Genomic DNA, 20,908 nt, shown 5'->3' with positions numbered 1-20,908 from the left:
ATCGTGGTTTTTCGTCCCAGGGGTTTCGCGACGGAGGCTTTAAGTAGGCGGAAGGGTAGAGTCGGAGGGCTGACGAGGGGCCCACACCACAGGGCGGCGCAGGCCCCCCCTTGGCCGCGCCACCTTGTGGTGTCGCCACCTCGTGGCCCCACTTCGTATGCTCTTCGGTCTTCTGGAAGGTTCGTGGCAAAATAGGCCCCTGGGTCTTGATTTCGTCCAATTCCGAGAATATTTCGTTACTAGGATTTACGAAACCAAAAACAGCGAGAAAACAACAAGCGGCACTTCGGCATCTTGTTAATAGGTTAGTTCCAGAAAATGCACGAATATGACATAAAGTGTGCATAAAACATGTAGGTATCATCAATAATATGGCATGGAACATAAGAAATTATCGATACGTCGGAGACGTATCAGGAAGTACTTTGTTCCATCTTAAGCTTGGTTTTAGAAGGTTTTTTTTTTCCTTTCCAAGTGAGTATCACTAAGATGTGTAGTATCATCAGTTTGCTAGGACGTGATGCTTATATGGATGTGTATCAGTCGCTACATAAAGTTTGCATCACTTGTTATGTGAAGATATATTCGTGTCACAATGTTTATGAGAGAGAGGTCAAGTGAAGCCATGAACCTGGTGTGACATCCTGGCCCAGGGTTTAATAGGATTGATAGAATACTCGTACTAATAAGTTGCAACTTTTTTTCCGGAGGCTCATCTTCAAAGAACTATGAGGTTAAGCATGTTTGGCCTGGAGCAATTTGAGGATGGGTGACCGACCAGGAAATCCTTCCCGGGTGAGCACGAGTGAGGACAAAGTGTGCATAAAAGACATGTGTTGTGGGGCTAGTCTAGAGGTCATAGTGAGCTGCCAGGAGTAACAGACCCGATCGGGGGTTGCCCGGGGTGTTACACCTGGTCCACTTTAAACCATAAGAAACACCTTTTCCTTTACTTTGCATGCTCTTTTATTTTCAGTTGCATTCAAATCTAAAAATACAAAATACTCTACTTAAGTTTTATTTTATTTCCATTAGCTTTTGTATTGCTTAGACTCCGTGTGTTTCTGATAAATACCATGGTGGAGTTGGAGACGCCGTGTTTGGCGCTGCAGATGTTCTAATGTTCACCAATGCTGATGTAGTGCGGTCTTTTACCAAATTGTATGTACAAGGCTTCTAATAAGGGATGCTCCACCTAGTGCAAGACGATATTAAAATTCGCAACATTGTAACGGCGAGATAAGTGCCAATGTGAAGATTGACTGACGGGATTTTCGATTTAAAGGTTACACCCAAGGCAAAGAAAAAGTAAAATTCTTTAAACCACTACACTTTATTTGTAGTGTGTGGAATCGGGGTCCTACTAGGTTCCGCAGTTTTATGTCCCTTTTATACCCTCTTAAAAAATTTCCTCACAATTCCGCCACAAGGTCCCATATGATTGTAGCTGTTGAAAAAATCCTACGATTACAAAAAAAGAAGCGAACCAACTTGTTGAACTGCTTCTTGTGTTAACCGTATGGCTCAATTGCACTGTGATAAACCGGTTTGGTGGTAATGTCACCTTAACACCAAAAATATGTCCATCCGTTTGCCAAAAAAGAAATTCGCATGGCGTGCGACTTTTGTCATCTGTTTTGGCCAAATAAAAATGATCAAAACATATTTAAAAAAATGGAAACTTGTTTGTCGAAAAGAAAAAGCGCAAGGGAGAAAAATAAGACAAAGCGCGTGGCCACGTTGTACGGTACGAAGATGCAGGCGGCAGGTGGGTCCCACCCATGACCCATGCCGTCCTCTTTCTTCACACCGGCCCCCTCTTCTCCCTGTCCAGATCCTCCCCTCACTCGCCACACCGACCATGCGCGCCTCCACCACCGACGCCGACGACCGCCCGCTCGTCGAGCTCGCCGTCGTTGCCCCCACGCCTTCTACCTCCTCTCCCTCCCCCTCTCCCGCCACCGGGCCTGCCGCGTCCGCACCGGGATTTTCCCGCGCCGTCCGATGCAACGCCCGCTCCTCCGGCTCCGGCTCCGCCTCGGGAACTGCCGATGGCGACGGCCTCTCCTCCTACCCGGGGAACGCGATATCGACCACCAAGTACACGGCCGCCAGCTTCCTCCCCAAGTCGCTCTTCGAGCAGTTCCGCCGCGTCGCCAACTGCTTCTTCCTCGTCGTCGCCTTCGTCTCCTTCAGCCCGCTCGCGCCATACCGCGCCGTCTCCGTCCTTCTCCCGCTCGTCGTCGTAGTGTCGGCCGCAATGGCCAAGGAGGCAGTCGAGGACTGGCGCCGAAAGCAGCAGGTGCGTGCGGTTGCTTTGTCAGTTGAGGCACTTCTTTTTTTCCCGAAAAGCTCCGGCCTTTGCATCAAGTCAGTTGAGGCACTGGAGGTTGCTTATCCCGTTGCGTTGTTACTTGCGGGCAAATGCAATGGGTGAAGAAATATGAGTGCATTAGATTGTTCACGACTCACTTGTTCCTTTCTGGTTAGGCCGTCACTTGGCTGTTGTGATCCTCAGTTCTGAGCTGGGTTCGTTCATCTCGTGAATGTAGCTAGCAATATGTGTTTTCTGCGAGATCCCGACTTCTCCTACCCGTCAGTATAAAATAGGTAGTACTAGGTAGTGATCCTGGGCGTTTTAAATAATATTTCGAGATATGGTCAAGGCATTGGAGTGTCAGTCAGGAATTGTCTGTGTGCTGCAAAGCAAAGATATGATCTGTTTGGAATAATCCTGACAAGTAGTACACTAGTTTCTGTATGGTGTGGTTCCCCTGTTGTCTATTGCTCCCATGTGTGGTTCCTCCCCTAATGTATTTTCCCTTGGAGCAAAAAAATGTTGCCACTCCATCAGCGGTATATGTTGCTCATATTCGTAATTGTTTGACTAAAGCTTGTTTTTTTTCTTTAGGACGTAGAAGTGAACAATAGGAAGGTTGAGGTGTTTGATGGGGTCCAATCCTTTCATGAAACAGAATGGAAGAAGCTCCAAGTTGGTGACATAGTTAAAGTAAAAAAAGACGAGTTCTTCCCTGCGGATCTTCTTCTGCTTTCTTCGTGCCATGATAATGGAATATGTTATGTTGAAACAATGAATCTAGATGGAGAGACAAACTTAAAGCGAAAACAATCATTGGACGTGACTGTGGGCTTGAGTGAGGAGCATTCTTTTCACAGTTTCAAGGCTTTCATACAATGTGAGGATCCAAATGAGAAATTATACTCTTTCCTAGGGACACTGTACTACGGTGAGCAACAATATCCTCTATCTCCACAGCAGATCTTGCTAAGGGGCTCAAAGCTTCGGAATACGAACTTCGTATATGGCACTGTAATATTCACGGGGCATGAAACTAAGGTAATGCAGAATGCTACGGAGCCACCATCGAAGAGGAGTTCTGTTGAGCGGAGAATGGACAAAATAGTTTATCTTCTGTTTGCAATTCTCCTCTTTATTGCGTCTTTTGGGTCAATTTTCTTTGGGATTAAGACGAAGGCTGAATTAAATCCAGGAAGCTATGCATGGTACCTAAGACCAGATCAATCCAGTATATTCTTTGATCCAAACAGAGCATCATTTGCAGCCTTTTGCCATTTTCTGACAAGTCTAATGTTGTATGTATGCTTGGTGCCCATTTCATTGTACATATCAATAGAAATGGTTAAAGTCTTACAGAGTACTTTCATAAACCAAGACCAACATATGTATTGCGAAGAATCTGATAAACCAGCAAGGGCTCGTACATCAAATTTGAATGAGGAACTTGGTCAAGTCCATACTATACTCTCTGACAAAACAGGAACTTTAACATGCAATTCGATGGAGTTCGTCAAATGTTCCATTGCTGGTGTTGCCTATGGGGACAGCCTTACGGAAGTGGACATTTCTTACGGAGGAATAGAGGAAGCATCTGGCTATAATGTTCGTAAGGATTCAACTAAATCTAAAAGATCAGTCAAGGGATTTAACTTCACTGATGGTCGTTTGATGAATGGAGAATGGACCAAAGAAAGCCGTCGAGATGCTATAGAGATGTTCTTTCGTGTATTAGCTGTTTGTCACACTACAATTCCAGTGACAGAAAAAAATTCTGTAGAGATATCTTATGAAGCTGAGTCTCCTGATGAAGGAGCTCTTGTTACAGCTGCAAGAGAATTTGGCTTTGAATTTTTTAGTAGGACACAGACAGCCATATCGGTGCATGAGTATGATCCTGTCTTAGGTAGAAAAGTGGATAGGTACTTATCTTTCCCACTGTGTTTTGTGCTTATTTTTCCAAGTTGACATTTAACTTGTGTATGATACCTAATTTGTATTTCAGAACATATAAGGTACTCAATATCTTAGAGTTTAGCAGTGCCCGGAAGAGAATGTCTGTTATTCTGAGGACAGAAGAGGGTCGGCTATTTCTGTTCTGCAAAGGAGCTGACAGGTGTGGTATTCTGAATTTCTGATGTGTGATGAAAATTTTCTATGAGCTATGAAGTAGTAGTAATTTTGTAGTAATTTATCATTTCTCTGCATTATTGGCTGATTAAATGCCCAACAGCATAAGAATAATTGGTTCAAGCCTCCAACCTGGTCTGTTTTCTACATTACATAAATCACATTACCTTGCAGGATAATAGACATGCTAAGATTGTTCTGCCTTCTAAAAGTTTTACTAATACATCTTTAATTTTTGTCTCGGTATCCTTCTGCTTCAGTGTAATACTGGAAAGGCTCTCTAAGGATAATGAAAAACCTTGTGTGACCCATACAAAGCGGCACATCGAAGAATATTCAGAAGCAGGACTGCGGACCCTGGCACTTGCATATCGTGAACTTGCCGAGGAAGAGTATGCTGCTTGGAATAAGGAGTACTCATCAGCCAAGAATTCTATACATACCGATCATGATGCAGCTGTGGAGAAGGCATCGGAAGATATTGAGAAAGATTTGGTTCTCTTAGGTGCTACTGCTGTTGAGGACAGACTGCAAAAGGGGGTATATTGATTTTCCTGTGGGCTTCTTATTTTCTGAAGAGTATTTTATTTATTTGAATATATACCATCCTACTTTGTTTTTATTCCTTCAGAGCAGCAGCTCTCTTGTCCTGTACAAAATAACTTTCACATAGTCTCGCTTCTCGTACTTCACTTGTTCAATTGCTCTGATATCTGTTGATGACCTTTCCTCCTGAATTTTTCCTTGCGTACGCAGACTATCTAACTCTTTCGCTCTACATGCTCAATTCACACTAAATTCTTGCAGGTTCCAGAGTGTATTCACAAACTTGCACAAGCTGGAATTAAGATCTGGATTTTAACTGGAGACAAATTGGAAACAGCTGTCAACATAGGGTTAGCTCCATATATGTTTTCTACATTCCTGAGAACTGAGATCTTATTACCTTAAATTTAGATGTGTTTTTACACTGAAAAATGAGATCTTATTACCTCAATATTTTATGTGTATTGGTCCTTGATATGTAGTTATTCTTGCAACCTACTGAGGAAGGAGATGGAGACATTTTTTGTAACACTGGACAACTCAGGGGCAAATGCTCCTGAGGGATGCAGCCAGGAAGGCAGCAGAATGGTATGTAACTACAGAAAGGAAACATGTTTTTTCTCCTTCTACTTGCCTGTATGTGTAGACAATTGATTGGTTTCCTGTGCAAATTTCTCTTTAAATGTACATATGTAAAGTAAAAGCACCATGATTTAGTCAGACTGCCCCACTTACCATTGTACCGTATAAAGTGCTCAACCTACATCTAAGGGGAGAAAACAGAGGCTGAAACACTGTTCATCTTCCTCAATCCCTGATCCCCATTTGTGCTGAATCCTAATTGGGTCTCATCACCTAAGACCATCAACATAAATTCCGTCCATGCCAGTGTGCCGTCATGAGAGTTCATTCTGGACGGTGCATCATGGTAGAGTACATAGTTCTCACTCCAATACGCGCTTCTACTGGTGCATGGTGAAGCTGTGGAACAAAAGACATGACTGAGGAGGTGTTATGAGTAATAACACCCCTTCTATTCATACAAAAAAATAATTTGTGAAAATAAATGTTGGTTACTTTTTGTGCTAATGGTTGTAGCAGCATGGTTAGTTGTTTCATCTACAACTTGGCAAATCAAAGTTACTTTGAGAGCAGCAGTTCAGTAAGCGTTAGAGTAGCAGTACATGGTGGGGAGAAAAAGCTACGCCTAAACTCATAACTCGAGGCGAAAGTGAGATCGTACAAGATGGGGCTGGTTTGTAGGATGTAGAGTAAGCCTAGTGCATCATCTGTCAGGGTGCCACTTGTATTTTACATCTATTTAGAGGTATAAGGCACTTTGGGCTGATTACTAACTCAGAAATAAATGCAGATTTTTAAAGATATTCTCAAACATACTAGCCTAGTCGAAAGATAGGTTTACATATATGAGGACAGTAAATGTAGATATCTGTACCATCTTTATATCGAAAATTATATGCAAAGAAGATCTACAGGATCAGTTCATCTGTCTGTGTTCTGCTATTTCTTACTGTCTGTATTGGCTCATATAGGCTCCGTATGAACAAATCGACAGAAAATTACAAGATGCTCGAAGGAAAATTTCACTGAAAGGAACTTCAACTCCGTTTGCTCTCATCATTGATGGCAATGCTCTAACATATGCTCTTACGGGTAGCCTTAAGGACTCATTTCTGGATCTAGCTGTTGATTGTGCATCTGTTTTATGTTGTCGCATGTCTCCTAAACAGAAAGCACTGGTGAGTAAAAGCCAGTAGTCATTGCTCTTGGTTAATCATTTTTTAACAAGATAATGCTGGTACTTTTATTTTTCTATCTATATAGTACTTAGCCATTTGGAAGAATTGCAGATCACCAGGTTGGTTAAAACAAAGACAGAGAAAACTACACTAGCTATAGGCGATGGAGCGAATGATGTTGGTATGCTACAGGAGGCTGATATTGGTGTTGGAATAAGTGGTGCTGAAGGAATGCAGGTCTGACCTTTTTTTAGTCCTGTCAGTAATAGCTTGTTATGATTTTTTTTGCCTATGTTTGATTCTTGAAATACAGCACAAAGGAACTGAAACAACAATGTATCTAGTCTTTGTATAAGTCCTAACTAAAATTACCTTTCCTTGAAAGAAACTAGACCTTGCTAATAATGACCAGTTGACCATGGTTCTTGATCTTAGGTGCTGTATTTTTTGTTATTTGTATTTTTTCTATAGCACTTCATGTGCCATCTTTTAAGGTTTGTTTGACCTCTGGTGGTATATGAAAGACTTCTGCATCTATTTCCATGGGAGCTTTCTTAGTGTTGTTCACGAGAGGTCAAATTAAAGAGTAGATTGATGGAAACAATGATCTACACCCATTTTCTATCATCTAAGTCGCTTTTTAAAAAAAAGATTCGCTCATCCTTGAGTTGGTCAGATGCTTATAACTTTGTGTCCGATGAAAAATTATTCTTGACAAACAGTGGTTCCAGCTGAACTCAAAGTTTTGAACAGTTTTGCTGAGAGTATTTAATTTTTTCTTATATCTGCTTCCTTGAAACCAACATGTGATGCCTGCTTTGTGTTGTAGGCTGTGATGGCAAGTGACTTTGCAATAGCTCAGTTTCGTTTCCTAGAGCGGTTACTCCTTGTGCATGGTCACTGGTGTTATCGCCGTATTGCAGCTATGGTAAAGTTCTTTCATTTTTGTTTATTGTCTTCCGCTTCTTTGTGAACTACAACAGTTTTATCTGATAGACCCACCTACTCAAGGGTATCTTTTTGGGAGCAAATATCTAGTTCTCCAGGAGGTTGCATGTTCAGTTTTGATGCTGATTCTTACTTTAAAGTGTTTTTATTAGAGATCTTAAACGTGTTATTCTGCACTCTGAAGTAGCAAAATTTCAAATGTGTCATAATCGAATTCTTGAATATGTTATTCTGCACTTTGAAGTATCAAATGAGCACTTGCAATATCTGATCAGTCTATATTTGCTTTTTGCTATCAACAGATATGCTATTTTTTCTTCAAGAACATCACATTTGGCTTCACACTTTTCTGGTTTGAGGCGCATGCCATGTTCTCAGCTCAGCCTGGTTACAATGATTGGTTCATATCTTTCTACAATGTTGCCTTCACATCTCTCCCTGTCATTGCTCTAGGTGTTTTCAATAAAGATGTCTCTTCCAGTGTTTGTCTCGAGGTACTTAGTTTCTTGTATAAGAATACTTCAATTATCTTATATGCGCATGAGTTACATAAGTAATTTTGATGATGAATTGTCTGGCGTGATGTTTCTTAATCTACGTAGAATTAGAATTATGTGTAACCTTGACAATGTAGTCTTCTTTTGTTTAGATGTACATGCACTTATGAATTTCCACGTGAAAAAGGTTGATCATGACAGGTAGTGAACATGACTCTGCATGATCAAGTGACATTATGTTAATGACAGTTGGTTAGCCACATGCAGTAGTTAAGTGAGGCACTGATAGCTGCATCACGTCAATTCAGTTGAATGTCGTGTCTTTTTAAACGAAATGGCTGTTTCACGTGCTATAAAACGAAGCCGTTAATTGTCACCGAATCATCATTAAGCCCACTCAACACATTTACGATCACGTTGATTGCAGAAGTTCAGTGCATGTACTTTCTCCGTTCCATAATTCTTGTCGTGGTTTTAGTTCAAATTTGAACCAAAACAATGATAAGAATTCTGGAATGGAGAGAGTACATAATAGTATTTTTCTATAATCATCAAGAGAACTCTACATAGAGAAGGAAGAGAAAGAGAATACACGCATAATTAGGTAGAGTACATTGGAGATTCCACATAGATAATGGTGGTATTGTGTGTAAAAATGATCAAGGTGAATCAAATCTGTGCCCAAATGATCTTAGCTAACAGTTTACACTTACAGTTTATCTTCGAATCTTGGCAGACTAATCTTGGTCATGGTGTACATATGAGCTTACTTGGAGTTGTGTTCAGTGCTTTTGATCCTCGCAACCAATTGTTGATCATCTCTCTTTTGCATATTGCAGGTCCCTTCGTTACATCAAGATGGTGTGAATAATATATTCTTCAGCTGGTCTCGTATACTCAGCTGGATGCTAAACGGACTGTGCTGTTCAATCATAATATTCTTTGGTGCTCTCAATGCTGTTCTCATTCAGGCTGTCCGACAGGATGGTCGTGTTGCTGGGTTTGACATCCTTGGAGTTACCATGTACACTTGTGTGGTGTGGACCGTCAATTGCCAATTAGCACTCTACATCAGCTACTTCACCTGGATACAGCATTTCGTCATCTGGGGCAGCATACTGATTTGGTACACATTTCTGATCATCTATGGCTCATTCCCTGCAGTGATATCTACCACAGCCTATCACGTTTTCTGGGAAGCTTGTGCGTCGAGCCCACTGTACTGGCTATCAACCCTAGTCATTGTCGTCACAGCCTTGCTCCCGTTCTTCCTCTACAAGATTACGTGTTCATTATTTTACCCACAGGACCATGAGCGAGTTCAGAGAACTAACTCAAAAGGCTGGTGATGGAAGGCTAGTGAAGTAACTTTATGGAGACAGCGGCTGTCAATATAACATGCATCGTGGTTCACTTTCTAGAGCATGATATTTTACACAGTAAATACTTTATCAAACAAGGGTTGCTACTCCATGCATTAGAATTAGATTATGTACATACCTGGGTTCATACCTAAAAAGATATAGCCAAGTTATAGTAACTCTTGACAGGCCTATTGCTAGACGGGAGGAATTTTGAGCAGCAAATTCTGTTACATGTTGCAACAGCAAACTCAGGCAGATCCTCAAGCCAAACAATAGGCTGAGGTCCTTCCGCCTTAGGCGCTAGAACATGAGCTACCTTGTTGCTTTCCATAGGACTATGACAAAACATTACACGAGCAAAGACTCGAGCTAGAAAGGAGCATTCCTCATAGATAGCTGACCGCTGACCTGGTTGAATTGCCACCATCATGATCGATTGATCGTTATAACATACATAAAATCACTATTAACAACCAGCTTGGTACATCCAACTTGATCTGCTAAAAGAAGGCCATCGCAAAGAACATGTGCTTCATCTGATATAGAAGTAAGTCTGCGGTTACAAAAAGAAATGAACAAACCCTCGGCATCCTTGATCAGTGCTCCCGTTGCTCGTGTATATTGTCCAGCTAAGAAAGAAGCGTCGACATTCATTTATGTGTACCCCTCTTTCGGATTCTCCCTCCTTGAGGGATTCCTGAAGTCTTCTTACTAGCTCGTGTATAATTCAAGGTGACCGCAGAAATAGCAAGAGATGACCTTGAGGGAGACGCCACCCTTTCATCATGAGCAATCTGCCTCCTCTGCCACCACCGATACCAACAGGTTGTGGCTATCAGCTCCCTCGCTCATGTTGCCAAAAGTCTAGGTGTGTTTTTGTCTGGTTGTCGAAGCAGTGCCTCAAAGACAACATACCCCAATCTATCAACAATTATCATCTCCTCGATCAGATTTGACAGTCATAGGTGTTCACCTCTTGAGCTCTTGGGCATTGGAGCATCTCCAGCCTAGTCCCCCAAAGCTACCCCTAAAGATTTTTGAGGCGCGTCGGACATTTTTTCGTTCCTAACTGCGCGCCCTAAAGCTTCCTTCCATCTGGCGCGGTCCAATACGGTGTTCGGCGCCTTGATCCCATCCCCGGTCTACACGAGACGCTCCGGGCACGCCAGACACAATGAGAAGCGAGGTGGGGAGTGGCGGGCCTAACGCGTCATTGTCACATTCAAGTTTAACCTAACCGTCGCCTACCTCGCGACAGAAGTTATTGACGCGCAGCGACGGTGCAATTTCCGCAGAGGCGCAACGACGCATCTCGTCGCGTCTAGCTCTCTGTGCAAAATTGTGTACAAGATCAAAATTTTAAACAATCGACTTGGTATAAAGGTTAAATAATTTAACCAATCATTTAAGAAAAAGCGGATCTTACAATAAAGTTTCATAATATTCTGATTTAGTATGATATATTGCTATACTATTCTATTAAGTTGGTCAACTTAATATAAAAACTCGTGTATCATGGAGTACACTTTTTTGACAATTAATACCATATATATTCATAATAATAAATAGTACTCCCTCTGTTCCTTTCTATAATGCCTATAAATTTTTGGCATTTGTTTCAGAATATAAGGTTGTAGCTTGGCTCTTTTTCAATTACCCCCTCTACCGGTCAGCTCCCACACTGAAAAAAAATCCATACAAAAAGAAAAAAATTAATTGAGATTCCTAATGCATGACCCCAACGACTCCTTAGATTTAGGAAACAATGTTTTTATTTCCTTAATATAACCTGGCTGTACATATATGGAGAGTCAACCAGAGAGATTTGTGGGATTTGTTATGTTAATTTAGGAAGTTACCGATTTCCCTCATTTTACTCTGATCTCAAATCGTTAATCTAGGGGGTCTTGTGTAAAGAACGCTCTTGTGCTAATTTTCGTGCCAAAAAACTATAGGCACTATAAAATGGAACGGAGGGTATGTGGTAGAGATACATGAGCCGTCTTCAACTATTACAAAATAATGAAGTCTAAAAGAAACAAGCAAATCTTCAAAGTCTTCAAACTCTTTATTCTTTCATGACGTGATACTACACTTTTCTGAAGGCATGATACTAAATCATAGACCTGTAAATACCAACGAAGTTTCTCTCATAATTTTAATTTAAGCCGCGATATCAAGACTACATGCACGCGTGCAACCATTGAAGTAGTCAATCAACATGGGTAAGAGTACCAACACTTGCATGATAGGAAAGAAATAACCGAACAACATCGTCGACGTCGCTGGAGAGCGGAGAGTACGAATTACCATCATCGAGGAAAACGTAGCAGCCGAGATAAATATTGCGAGGATAATCCTCCTCGCGACCACCATGATAAAATATCAAAAATCGATCTGGCGAAGTAAAGTCCAAAGGACCATATCTAGATAATTGTAATCTTCCAACACCACCATTAACGCTAGAAAGGAGATCTCGTCATCGAACAAAGGGCCAAAGATCACTTACTGTAGACAATGACATCTCCATTAAGACGGAGGCCAAAAAGAAGACGACTATCAAAACCATAATCTAATACATTTAACTTTTAAGGTTATTTTTTAGTTAGAACTGTACGCATAGATCAGATTTCTGACTCTTATGACACCGGCGAGGCCGGCTGGAGGAGAAGGACCGTCTATGGAGGATGCGAAGGTGGGTGGTGACCCTAGGTTTTTTGTTTGTTTTTGGTAGAGCTGGTAGAGAAGATGGTATCATGGAGTACACTTGTTTGGTGGGACACACCTTTGTGTCACCGGACCATCGCCGTCGGCCGCGTGGAAGGCCACGTGAACACCATTGTCCTCACATGGAGCTGACAAGGAAACCAGTAGCTGCTGCGAAAAACCTATCCGTAAAACGGATTGATTACGGTAGCGACGCGGCGGCAACTACAGTTATCACTCCAAGTAGCGATCACGTTCTTTCTAGCGAGGTGGGGCCCACTCGTCTCCCATCCCCACGGTGGCGCGCGCAAACTGCCGAGTTTCATTCCACACACTTCCCATCCCGTCCCGTCCTCCTCTGATCCCGCGCCACGCCATTCCACGCTCCTCGCTACTTGCCCCCCGCCCGATCCGATCCCCAGCCCAGCCATGGCGCTCCACCTCGTCCCCGCTTCAAGCATTGCCCTCCTCGCCGCGCCGGGTGGCGCCAGGGTCGGATCAGTGGCCCCGCCGCCGTCTTCTTGGTTTCGCGCCGCCGCCGCCTCCTCTTCGACCAGGCGGAGGAGGAGGAGGAGGCTGGGCATCGCGCTGGCTATGGCGGGCGGGGAGAAGGAGGAGGAGGAGCCCACGCCCTCTGCGGCGGCGGCGGCGGCGGGGAGGATGAACCTCAACGAGTACATGGTCGCCGTCGACCGCCCGCTCGGCCTCCGCTTCGCGCTTGCCGTCGACGGCCGCGTCTTCGTACACTCCCTCAAGCGCGGGGTAGAACTGCACACCTGAACTTCAGCTCCTAACGCCATTGTTTCTGCTGCTCACTTTACTTGAGTTTGTATCACACGATTGTACTGCAATTTTGCCACTCGAATGCCCACTGATCTGCGCTGAATTTGCCATGCTGCACACTAGCCTAAAGTCAGGACCGTGTTTCTTTCGCTTTTGCAGTTTTTGCGAACAAATATTCCGTAAACTATTGCTCTAATCAGTTGGTGCTCCTGGGCACATTCAGTAGTATTTTCCTTTGTAGTCTTATCACTAAGGTCTTGTTTGGTACTAGTGTTTTAGTGGGGATTAGTGGGGATAATACTCTAGAGTATTGGGTGAATCACTTTTGTCACCCAATCCCCACAAAACCCCAACCCCAATCCACTAGGTAGGGGTAGAGTATTGGGGATTGAAAAAATTACACTAAAATTTGGGGAAAAGTGGGGATAAGTGGGGATTAAACTCGCTCATACTCTAGCACCAAACATGTATTGGGGATAAGTGGGGATTTGAAGTTTGGAGCGGATTATCCCCGCTAATCCCCACTAAAACTCTAGTACCAAACAAGCCCTAAATTGGTCTTGCTGTACTTTTCGCAGGGGAATGCGGAGAAGTCACGGATTATAATGGTCGGGGATACGCTCAAGAAGGCAGGCAATGACCAGAATGAGGGGCTCGTTAACATCAAAGACCTAGGTGACACGGAGTATGGCACTAGTAAAGTTTCTATAGCTGAAAGAAGAGTATTCCTTTGTTTGATCTTCCTTTTTTCTTTCTTCTTCTGAGTACCATTGACAAATCATTATTGTGACAGAAATGTGATATTGGTTGTTAGCCATGCTATGCTCTATACATATTGCAACCTAGCTACAACTAAAGTGTGGTGTGAATTGATAATTGTATGGCATCCCCTCCGTTCTGATTTAGTCTACATTCTAGGAAATATGAGACAAACTAGTATTGCATTTATTAGTACTACTTAGATACGTGAACAACCAATCCAAGCTGCATTGAAAATTACAACATCCAATAAAGAGAGCAAAACCACTTCGTTTTCAGTATTGTTGTTGACCAAAAGCTAGAATGTAGAGTATTTCGGAACAAATTTTAAGGCAAGAATGTAGACTATTTCAGAACGGAGGGAGCACTCCTTAGTATTTGTAAAACTATGAACAAATGGTGTCACAATATAGTAGTACAGTAGTCTGCCTGCAGAAAAATAAGTTAGTAAGTTAGCGATAATATTAGCCGAACCATTCCATTGAAACGCTGATTGTTCAACATTCTTAATAAAATAACTAATGAATTTCTGAAAGTAGGATGCTACTAGTGAGAACTCTTGGAACTTGTAATTATTCACCTTTTCATATGTTCTCTGTAACGTATCCGCAGGTTGGCGCTGAAGGAGAAGTCAGGACCGTGCAATCTTATCCTTGAAAGGCCATTTGCTCCTTATCCAATACATCAGTTGCATCAGAATGAAGATTATCATATCCTATTTAATAGAGGGAGGGTTTCTCTAGCTGCCTGGAATAGTGCTTTGTTGTCCTCAAAGCTGAGTGCCTCTTCTCCAGGGAATGGGAACTCCGGATTTGCTATATTTTCCCCAAGGCTCCTAAGTTCTCAAGGATGGGCGCTTTTATCCAGTGAGAAAGATGGACTCAATAGGAGGAGCACCAACCTTGCAAATCGGATAACTGAGATTGTTGGATTCTACTCTGATGAGGATGATATGGATGCTGAATGGGCACATGGTAGTTTTCCTTTGGAGGAGTACATTAAAGCCCTAGACCGTGCTAAGGGCGAACTCTACTATAATCATTCACTTGGTATGCAATACAGCAAGGTTGGTGCATAGTTATTTATCCTCTTCTTACTTTTCTATATGTACATGGTAGATTCCTACATGAAGGTGCTGTCCATATCCTTTCACAACTTATTATATCCATAAGCCTAACAATCATTTGAATATCTGATGTATTCTTGTAACAGATTACTGAACAAATATTTGTTGGATCATGCATACAAACAGAAAAGGATGTGAAGATGTTATCAGAAACTGTGGTAGGTTCTAAGATATTACAGTGAGCAGAAACCTCATTTATTCAGTTTGTAGGACTTCTACAGTTTAGTTAAGTTTCTGATGTTTCAAAAGGCTTCAGGGTATTACTGCTGTACTGAATTTCCAAAGTGAAAGTGAGCGCACTAATTGGGGAATCAATTCCGAGGCGATCAACAATTCTTGTCGTCAGAATAACATCTTGATGATTAATTATCCTATACGGTAGGATTCTGTTTCTTCTCACCAGAATGAAAAACCTACAGTGCCTTATAGTAGAAATATTGGGAGTGCTTTAATCTATTATCATTTGTCTGAGTGATTGTGTTAGCCTTTTTTCTTTAAAAAAATATATTTGTTCTTTCTTTGTGGTGTAGTCACAGTTAAGTAGGGTTTGACTGCCAAAGTGGACCATGGAGTTTATTGTGGAGTTTAATTATACAGTAAAGGAGTACAAGATGTTCGATGAGTACTCTTGTTATTTTCTGTTTAAGGAATACACGTCACTGATGTATGCTCGCCACTTTCAATGCAATCTGATTTTCCTTCAACTTAATACACCCTTTGTTTTCTTTGTTTTTTTCAGAGAGGTTGATTCCATGGACCTGAGAAAGAAGCTTCCTTTCTGTGTTGGTCTTCTTTTGCGCCTTATAAGGAAGAACTACCGTATATATGTGACTTGTACCACTGGATATGATAGATCACCAGCATGTGTGATTGCATATCTACATTGGGTTCAAGATACACCGCTTCATATTGCTCACAAGTTTATCACTGGGTTGCACTCATGTAGACCTGACAGGTAGTTCTAGTTGACAATGTTTTCTTAATTTTCTGGAAATGGGCCAACAGAAAAAGGAGTTTGGTTCTTATCAGATATTGTTGTCGTGGTTGCTGTTTTGGGGGCTTGATTTTTCTTTAAATATGCAGAGCTGCAATTGTTTGGGCAACTTGGGATCTCATTGCCTTAGTTGAAAATGGAAAACATGATGGTACTCCTACACATTCAGTGTGCTTTGTTTGGAACAGCGGTCGGGAGGTAAGTTTGGTTCATAGCAGAATGTATCACTAAGCCTTGTTTTCGGTGTAAAAATCATTGTAGTTATGTTGATCTTCATAATCGCTAACCTGACGGAGTTGAATGCCACACATTTTCTCCAGGGCGAAGATGTGGAATTGGTGGGAGACTTTACAAGTAACTGGAAAGACAAATTGAAGTGTAACCACCAGGGCGGGTCCAGATATGAAGCTGAAGTTCGACTTCGACATGGAAAGTAAGTTGCCAATTCTTTTATTCTGAAAATGTCAACGACAAGATTCATTTGTGCCTTGGGAGTTCATTGTTGGATGACAATAATATGTATTTACATCTTTCTATATCATTCCAACAACTGATCAATTTTGTTCTGATGCTTATCGAGTTATCTGCAACTTATACCATACTGGTTCAGGTACTATTACAAGTTCATAGTTGGGGGTAACTGGAGGCACTCTACTTCATTGCCATCAGAGACAGATGAACATGGAAACGTCAACAACGTGATCAGAGTTGGTGATATCGCCCGGATTCGTCCGGCTCCTAGCCAATTGCAGATAAGGGTAAGCAAGCCCACTGACTCCAGTGGATTCAATCAATTTTATAGCTATGTCCAAGTGTCCAACTACCTATATGTATGCTAAGTTGGCAGATATCCTTATAGATCCACTTGTTGGTAGAAGTGTATCTGCTTTTGAAGCAAGTATAGCCAACTACAATATGATAAAATGTCGTCTCATGGCAGGATCCATCTGTTATCAAGGTCATAGAGAGGGCACTGACTGAGGACGAGCGGTTTTCACTGGCCTTTGCAGCACGCCGCATGGCATTTGCAATCTGCCCAATCAGATTGTCTCCCAAGCAGTGAACATGCCACTAAATCCAAACTGAATTCCCGATGGAGAATCGGCAATTCTGTAGTTAGCTACATAGACCTCATGAACACAGAGCAATCTCCCTGTATTGTATGTTTCTTCAAATCAAACTGCACAATTATCAGTGGTTCGGCGCAATGTATACCCTCTATGAGAAATGAACTTTACTGTAGCCTATTTGATACACTCCAGACGCTCACAGTGGCTCTCACATGTTCAAGGAGCAGTTTCTGCCATTTACAGGTCTTATGGAATCGGTGAAATAACTACTTTGCCCGTGGCTCTCCCAGTCTCAAGATAAGAAAATGCCTCCACAACCTGGGAGAATGGGAACGGCCCCTTTGGGTCAACGATTGGCTTCACCTTCCCGGACTCGAGGTAAGGGTTGAGCTTCGTCAAGACGGAGCCATCAGAGGTCACCACAAAGCGGAACCCTGGCGGAGCGACCGCGCCGGTGAGGACCACTACACTGCCACCTTCCTTCACCACCTTGACGGCCTTGTCACCCTGACCTGAAACCCGAAATTGTGGAGCATTATGGTAACTGATGAGTACTAGGAGTGTTTTGTCAGTCTTCCAGTGGCGAACTTACCGACTGCGTCGAACACAACATCATACTTGTCGGGCAATTCTTCAAAGTTTTCCTTGGTGTAGTCGATGGCCACATCGGCTCCCAGGCTTTTCAGAAGCTCGAGCTTTGGGGTGCTAGCTGTAGCCGCCACCTTGGATGCGCCAAAAACTTGTTTTGCCAGCTTCATTACGCATCATCAGGAGCAAAACCAGTGTCAAAATTTGATGCCTGCAAACGCATCTTCGGACTGAACTGAAGCAGGAGCAATGTCAATGTCTGACCTGGATGACAAGGGACCCTACTCCACCGGCGCCACCCAGCACGAGGATGGACTTGCCGGCGGAGAAGCCCGCCCTCTCGAGGCCTTCATGGGCGGTCTCGATGGCGAGCGGCAGACCTGCTGCCTGTGCAAAGTCGATGTTCTTGGGCTTGACAGCAACCAGCTTCTCCTCGACGGCGGTGTACTCAGCCAGCGAGCCGTACTGCTTGGGGCCCTCAAGGACCTTCTCGCTGATGTGGCCGTACACCTCGTCGCCTTCCTTGAGGCTCTTCACCTGGCTGCCGACCTTGACGACGACGCCGGCCATGTCGTACCCTGGCACAGTCTACAGATCAACGACTCGACTGATCAGGTGAGGTGTTAGCTAGGAAATGTTGAAGGAAGTGAAATTACGGAATTGCAAGCAACGCCAGAGCTCACCGGGAGTGGGGAGTCGGTGGCCTTGAACTTGCCCATACGCCGCTTAGAGTCCACGGGGTTGAGCGCCGCCGCTGCTACCCTGACCAGCACCTGCTCCTCGCCCACCGGTGGCACCGACACGGCCTCGTCGAGCTTGAGCACGCCGGCGTCTCCGTACTCGTCGTAGGCCCACGCCTTCATCTTCTCGGGCACCTCCGTCGCCGCCGCGGCCACCGCCGGGGACGACGACGCCGGCGTCACCACGCACCGGGTCGACCCATCGCCCTGCACGGTTCTTCTTGCGGTGGCAGCACTCGTCCTAGCTCCCGTAACCGAGGAGAGGATGAGCTGAGATTGCGTTTTTGGACGCGGGAAGAGCGACCGGGGGCACGGATTCGTAAGGATCGAGGAAGAGAGGAAAGCTTGCATCTTCGCAATCTTTTCTATGTTTCCTCTGGTTTCGTGCTCCTCGTTTGTGTCTGTGCTCTTGCGATTGCTGAGCTTAGTTATCCGTTGTGGCAGCTGGGAGTGGCGGGGAATGCCTCTAGGAGATAAAAGGCGGGGACTTGGTGCAGACTGCAGACGGATCTTGTTGAGATCCGTGCTCGTGATCCAAGAACGGGTTTGGAGAACGTTCCGCTGGTTGTCTTCTTCCTTGGGATCTTGTGGTGACGTATGTACCAGAGATGATTCCAGGAGGCCGTTTGGAAGCGGCCGGTTTCTTGGCCAAACTTTCTTGGTTACATAGGAGGGCGTTTACAACCCCTTTCTCTAAACTTAGAGCAAACTTAGTCAAACTCAAACATAAGGACGGTTTGAGATCGCTCGATAGCCTTTGTTATTAATATTACACAAGTGTACGTAGCCCTATACAAAACTTATATGACCTAACTAAATTGTATAAATATCTAGCATATATATAGATACGAGTATGTATGTACGACGGCTCATCGGTGGCGACTCCTCCGAGCGGGGACAATCGTGGCTGGCTGGCGAGAGGGACGGCAAGACGGTGTTGGCTAGCCAGAAGGCACTACAAGACGACATTGGTCGACACGAGCCTCGCGCAATTCCTCACATGTGTGTGCCGGCATGGTTGGAGGTCAGGAGGAGGCGCAATGAGAGGCTGGACGGCCGGACAATCCAACGCGTTGGGAGTGTATTGTGGTTCTCGCGTCGGACTGTCTTGTGGCATCCACGTTAGACTGTCTTTCATCTACTGAACTGTCTTGCGGTGCCATGCCGAACTGTCTTGTGATGATCAGGCCGGGCTGTTTTATGACGGCTGGACTGTCTTATGATTCTTTGCCGAACTGTCTTGATGCGGGGTTGTACCACTCGTGGTTGTACCGGATTTTGGATATGGGTTTGAACATAAGCTTGGTTGAGTTTGGGGGAGGGGCACTGGAGCAAGCCCCATATAGTAGAACGTTTTGTTTTCTCTTTCATAATTATCGGACACCATTTTCCCACTTCATAACACAAGGAGCATTATTGGACGAGGTTAATGTCAAACATCCCGCTAGAGTTAGTATTCATGTTTCACTTTATTAATGCGCACGTATGTCTATTTCTGGTTATGTGGTGTGGTGTCGAAGATTATCTTAATGGCCTATTTAGTTAGTGAAAAATATATTCTTTTTTAGAATATATAGTTCTAGAAGGTGTATCACATAACATAGATGAGGTGCCAAGCAACAAGTTTACAACACCGATAAGAGTTCAACTTTTTTTTTGATAAAGGACGCTTTATTACTCGAAGTATCAAGCATTACACCCAATCTCTGCATAGCTAAGATGCACACAGCTGTTTATGAATCCAGTATCCAAACAAAAACGAGTACATAAAGGATAAAAGGAAAAAAGCCAACTAGTCCACAAGTCCATTGACTTCTATCCTACGGTTATGCAGCCACCCATGTTGGTCAATAAAGTCCTTGGCCGTATTCTCCAATCGTGTAGACACCTCCATAAATAGGTCTCGGTCCTCGAAGCGTTGAAGCTGTGACCATGAACGGAGCATAGATGTACATCTGTAGATAACCTGTATAATAGAAGAATTTTTGTCATTAAAAACCTTGTCGTTTCTGCACAGTCAAGGCGACCATACAACTGCAATCGTTCCCACTCAGATAATCGTTTTATACCTTGAAGCCACCCCATTTAACCAATTGACAAATATATTGGTAATACTACAGGGTGGGTACAGGGTAGAACCTATCTGAATGATTGACCATATAGATCTAGCAACCCGACAGTTGAAGAAAAGGTGTTTTATTGTCTCTTCTTCGTGACAGAACACACATTTCTTGCAACCCTGCCAGTTGTGTTTTGCAAGGTTATCTTTAGTAAAAATCACACCTCGACGGAGATACCATGCGAAGAGCTTAGTTTTTAATGGTATCTTCATCTTCCATATGAAGTTATTATTTAAAATCGGTTGGGTAGGAATGCAAAGGGCTTTGTACATTGAGGCTACCGAGAATACACCATTCTTGGTAAGACTCTAACGGAATTCATCGGTCCCCATAGATAACTGTATTGAACGTTATGTGGGGACAAATAAGATCACGTCTGAACGTTACCGAGGGTGGAGAAGGTTCCATCACCCCTTCTGCAAGGTGTTCCTTTTATAACGAACAATATTGTACAAGGCTG

At 43.4% G+C, this 20,908-nt stretch overlaps 3 protein-coding genes across 4 annotated transcripts; 2 read left to right on the top strand and 1 right to left on the bottom strand.

Annotated features, from left to right (window-relative positions):
- Positions 1 to 1,861: 1,861 nt before the first annotated feature.
- LOC124653411 (probable phospholipid-transporting ATPase 8) lies at positions 1,862 to 9,738 on the top strand. Its single transcript, XM_047192478.1, has 11 exons — positions 1,862 to 2,302; positions 2,912 to 4,239; positions 4,323 to 4,433; positions 4,708 to 4,987; positions 5,255 to 5,343; positions 5,476 to 5,581; positions 6,547 to 6,753; positions 6,865 to 6,990; positions 7,583 to 7,681; positions 8,004 to 8,195; positions 9,038 to 9,738. The coding sequence occupies exons 1-11, from the start codon at positions 1,862 to 1,864 to the stop codon at positions 9,545 to 9,547; spliced, it is 3,489 nt and encodes a 1,162-aa protein (XP_047048434.1). The 3' UTR covers positions 9,548 to 9,738.
- A 2,886-nt stretch (positions 9,739 to 12,624) lies between these two features.
- On the top strand, positions 12,625 to 17,186 carry LOC124684733 (phosphoglucan phosphatase LSF1, chloroplastic). Of its 2 annotated transcripts, XM_047219001.1 has the most exons (11): positions 12,625 to 13,030; positions 13,630 to 13,736; positions 14,423 to 14,876; positions 15,023 to 15,094; positions 15,193 to 15,314; positions 15,676 to 15,891; positions 16,020 to 16,128; positions 16,251 to 16,363; positions 16,541 to 16,688; positions 16,871 to 16,986; positions 17,043 to 17,186. In XM_047219001.1, the coding sequence occupies exons 1-11, from the start codon at positions 12,698 to 12,700 to the stop codon at positions 17,044 to 17,046; spliced, it is 1,794 nt and encodes a 597-aa protein (XP_047074957.1). In that variant the 5' UTR covers positions 12,625 to 12,697; the 3' UTR covers positions 17,047 to 17,186. The 2 variants fall into 2 exon arrangements, with proteins under 2 accessions (XP_047074957.1, XP_047074948.1); XM_047218992.1 differs by having other exon boundaries at positions 12,626 to 13,030; positions 16,871 to 17,186.
- On the bottom strand, positions 17,081 to 18,815 carry LOC124684749 (2-methylene-furan-3-one reductase). Its single transcript, XM_047219011.1, has 4 exons — positions 18,272 to 18,815; positions 17,853 to 18,176; positions 17,593 to 17,752; positions 17,081 to 17,512 (listed from the first exon to the last, which is right to left on the bottom strand). The coding sequence occupies exons 1-4, from the start codon at positions 18,677 to 18,679 to the stop codon at positions 17,247 to 17,249; spliced, it is 1,158 nt and encodes a 385-aa protein (XP_047074967.1). The 5' UTR covers positions 18,680 to 18,815; the 3' UTR covers positions 17,081 to 17,246.
- Positions 18,816 to 20,908: the final 2,093 nt, after the last annotated feature.

The sequence above is a fragment of the Lolium rigidum genome, chromosome 1 (genome assembly GCF_022539505.1).
Source record: "Lolium rigidum isolate FL_2022 chromosome 1, APGP_CSIRO_Lrig_0.1, whole genome shotgun sequence".
In the NCBI taxonomy this organism is placed as follows: Eukaryota; Viridiplantae; Streptophyta; class Magnoliopsida; order Poales; family Poaceae; genus Lolium; species Lolium rigidum.
This window is presented reverse-complemented; position numbering and strand designations above follow the sequence as displayed.

Coding starts and splice junctions, on each gene's coding strand:
- LOC124653411 (XM_047192478.1), top strand. CDS start 1,862: ATGCGCGCCTCCACCACCGACGCCGACGACCGCCCGCTCGTCGAGCTC. Junction 5,344..5,475: donor GAAACAGCTGTCAACATAGG/GTTAGCTCCATA, acceptor CTTGATATGTAG/TTATTCTTGCAACCTACTGA. Junction 6,991..7,582: donor GTGGTGCTGAAGGAATGCAG/GTCTGACCTTTT, acceptor TTTGTGTTGTAG/GCTGTGATGGCAAGTGACTT.
- LOC124684733 (XM_047218992.1), top strand. CDS start 12,698: ATGGCGCTCCACCTCGTCCCCGCTTCAAGCATTGCCCTCCTCGCCGCG. Junction 13,031..13,629: donor TACACTCCCTCAAGCGCGGG/GTAGAACTGCAC, acceptor TACTTTTCGCAG/GGGAATGCGGAGAAGTCACG. Junction 15,315..15,675: donor ATGATTAATTATCCTATACG/GTAGGATTCTGT, acceptor TGTTTTTTTCAG/AGAGGTTGATTCCATGGACC.
- LOC124684749 (XM_047219011.1), bottom strand. CDS start 18,679: ATGCAAGCTTTCCTCTCTTCCTCGATCCTTACGAATCCGTGCCCCCGG. Junction 17,753..17,852: donor TAGGGTCCCTTGTCATCCAG/GTCAGACATTGA, acceptor TGCGTAATGAAG/CTGGCAAAACAAGTTTTTGG. Junction 17,513..17,592: donor TGTTGTGTTCGACGCAGTCG/GTAAGTTCGCCA, acceptor TTCGGGTTTCAG/GTCAGGGTGACAAGGCCGTC.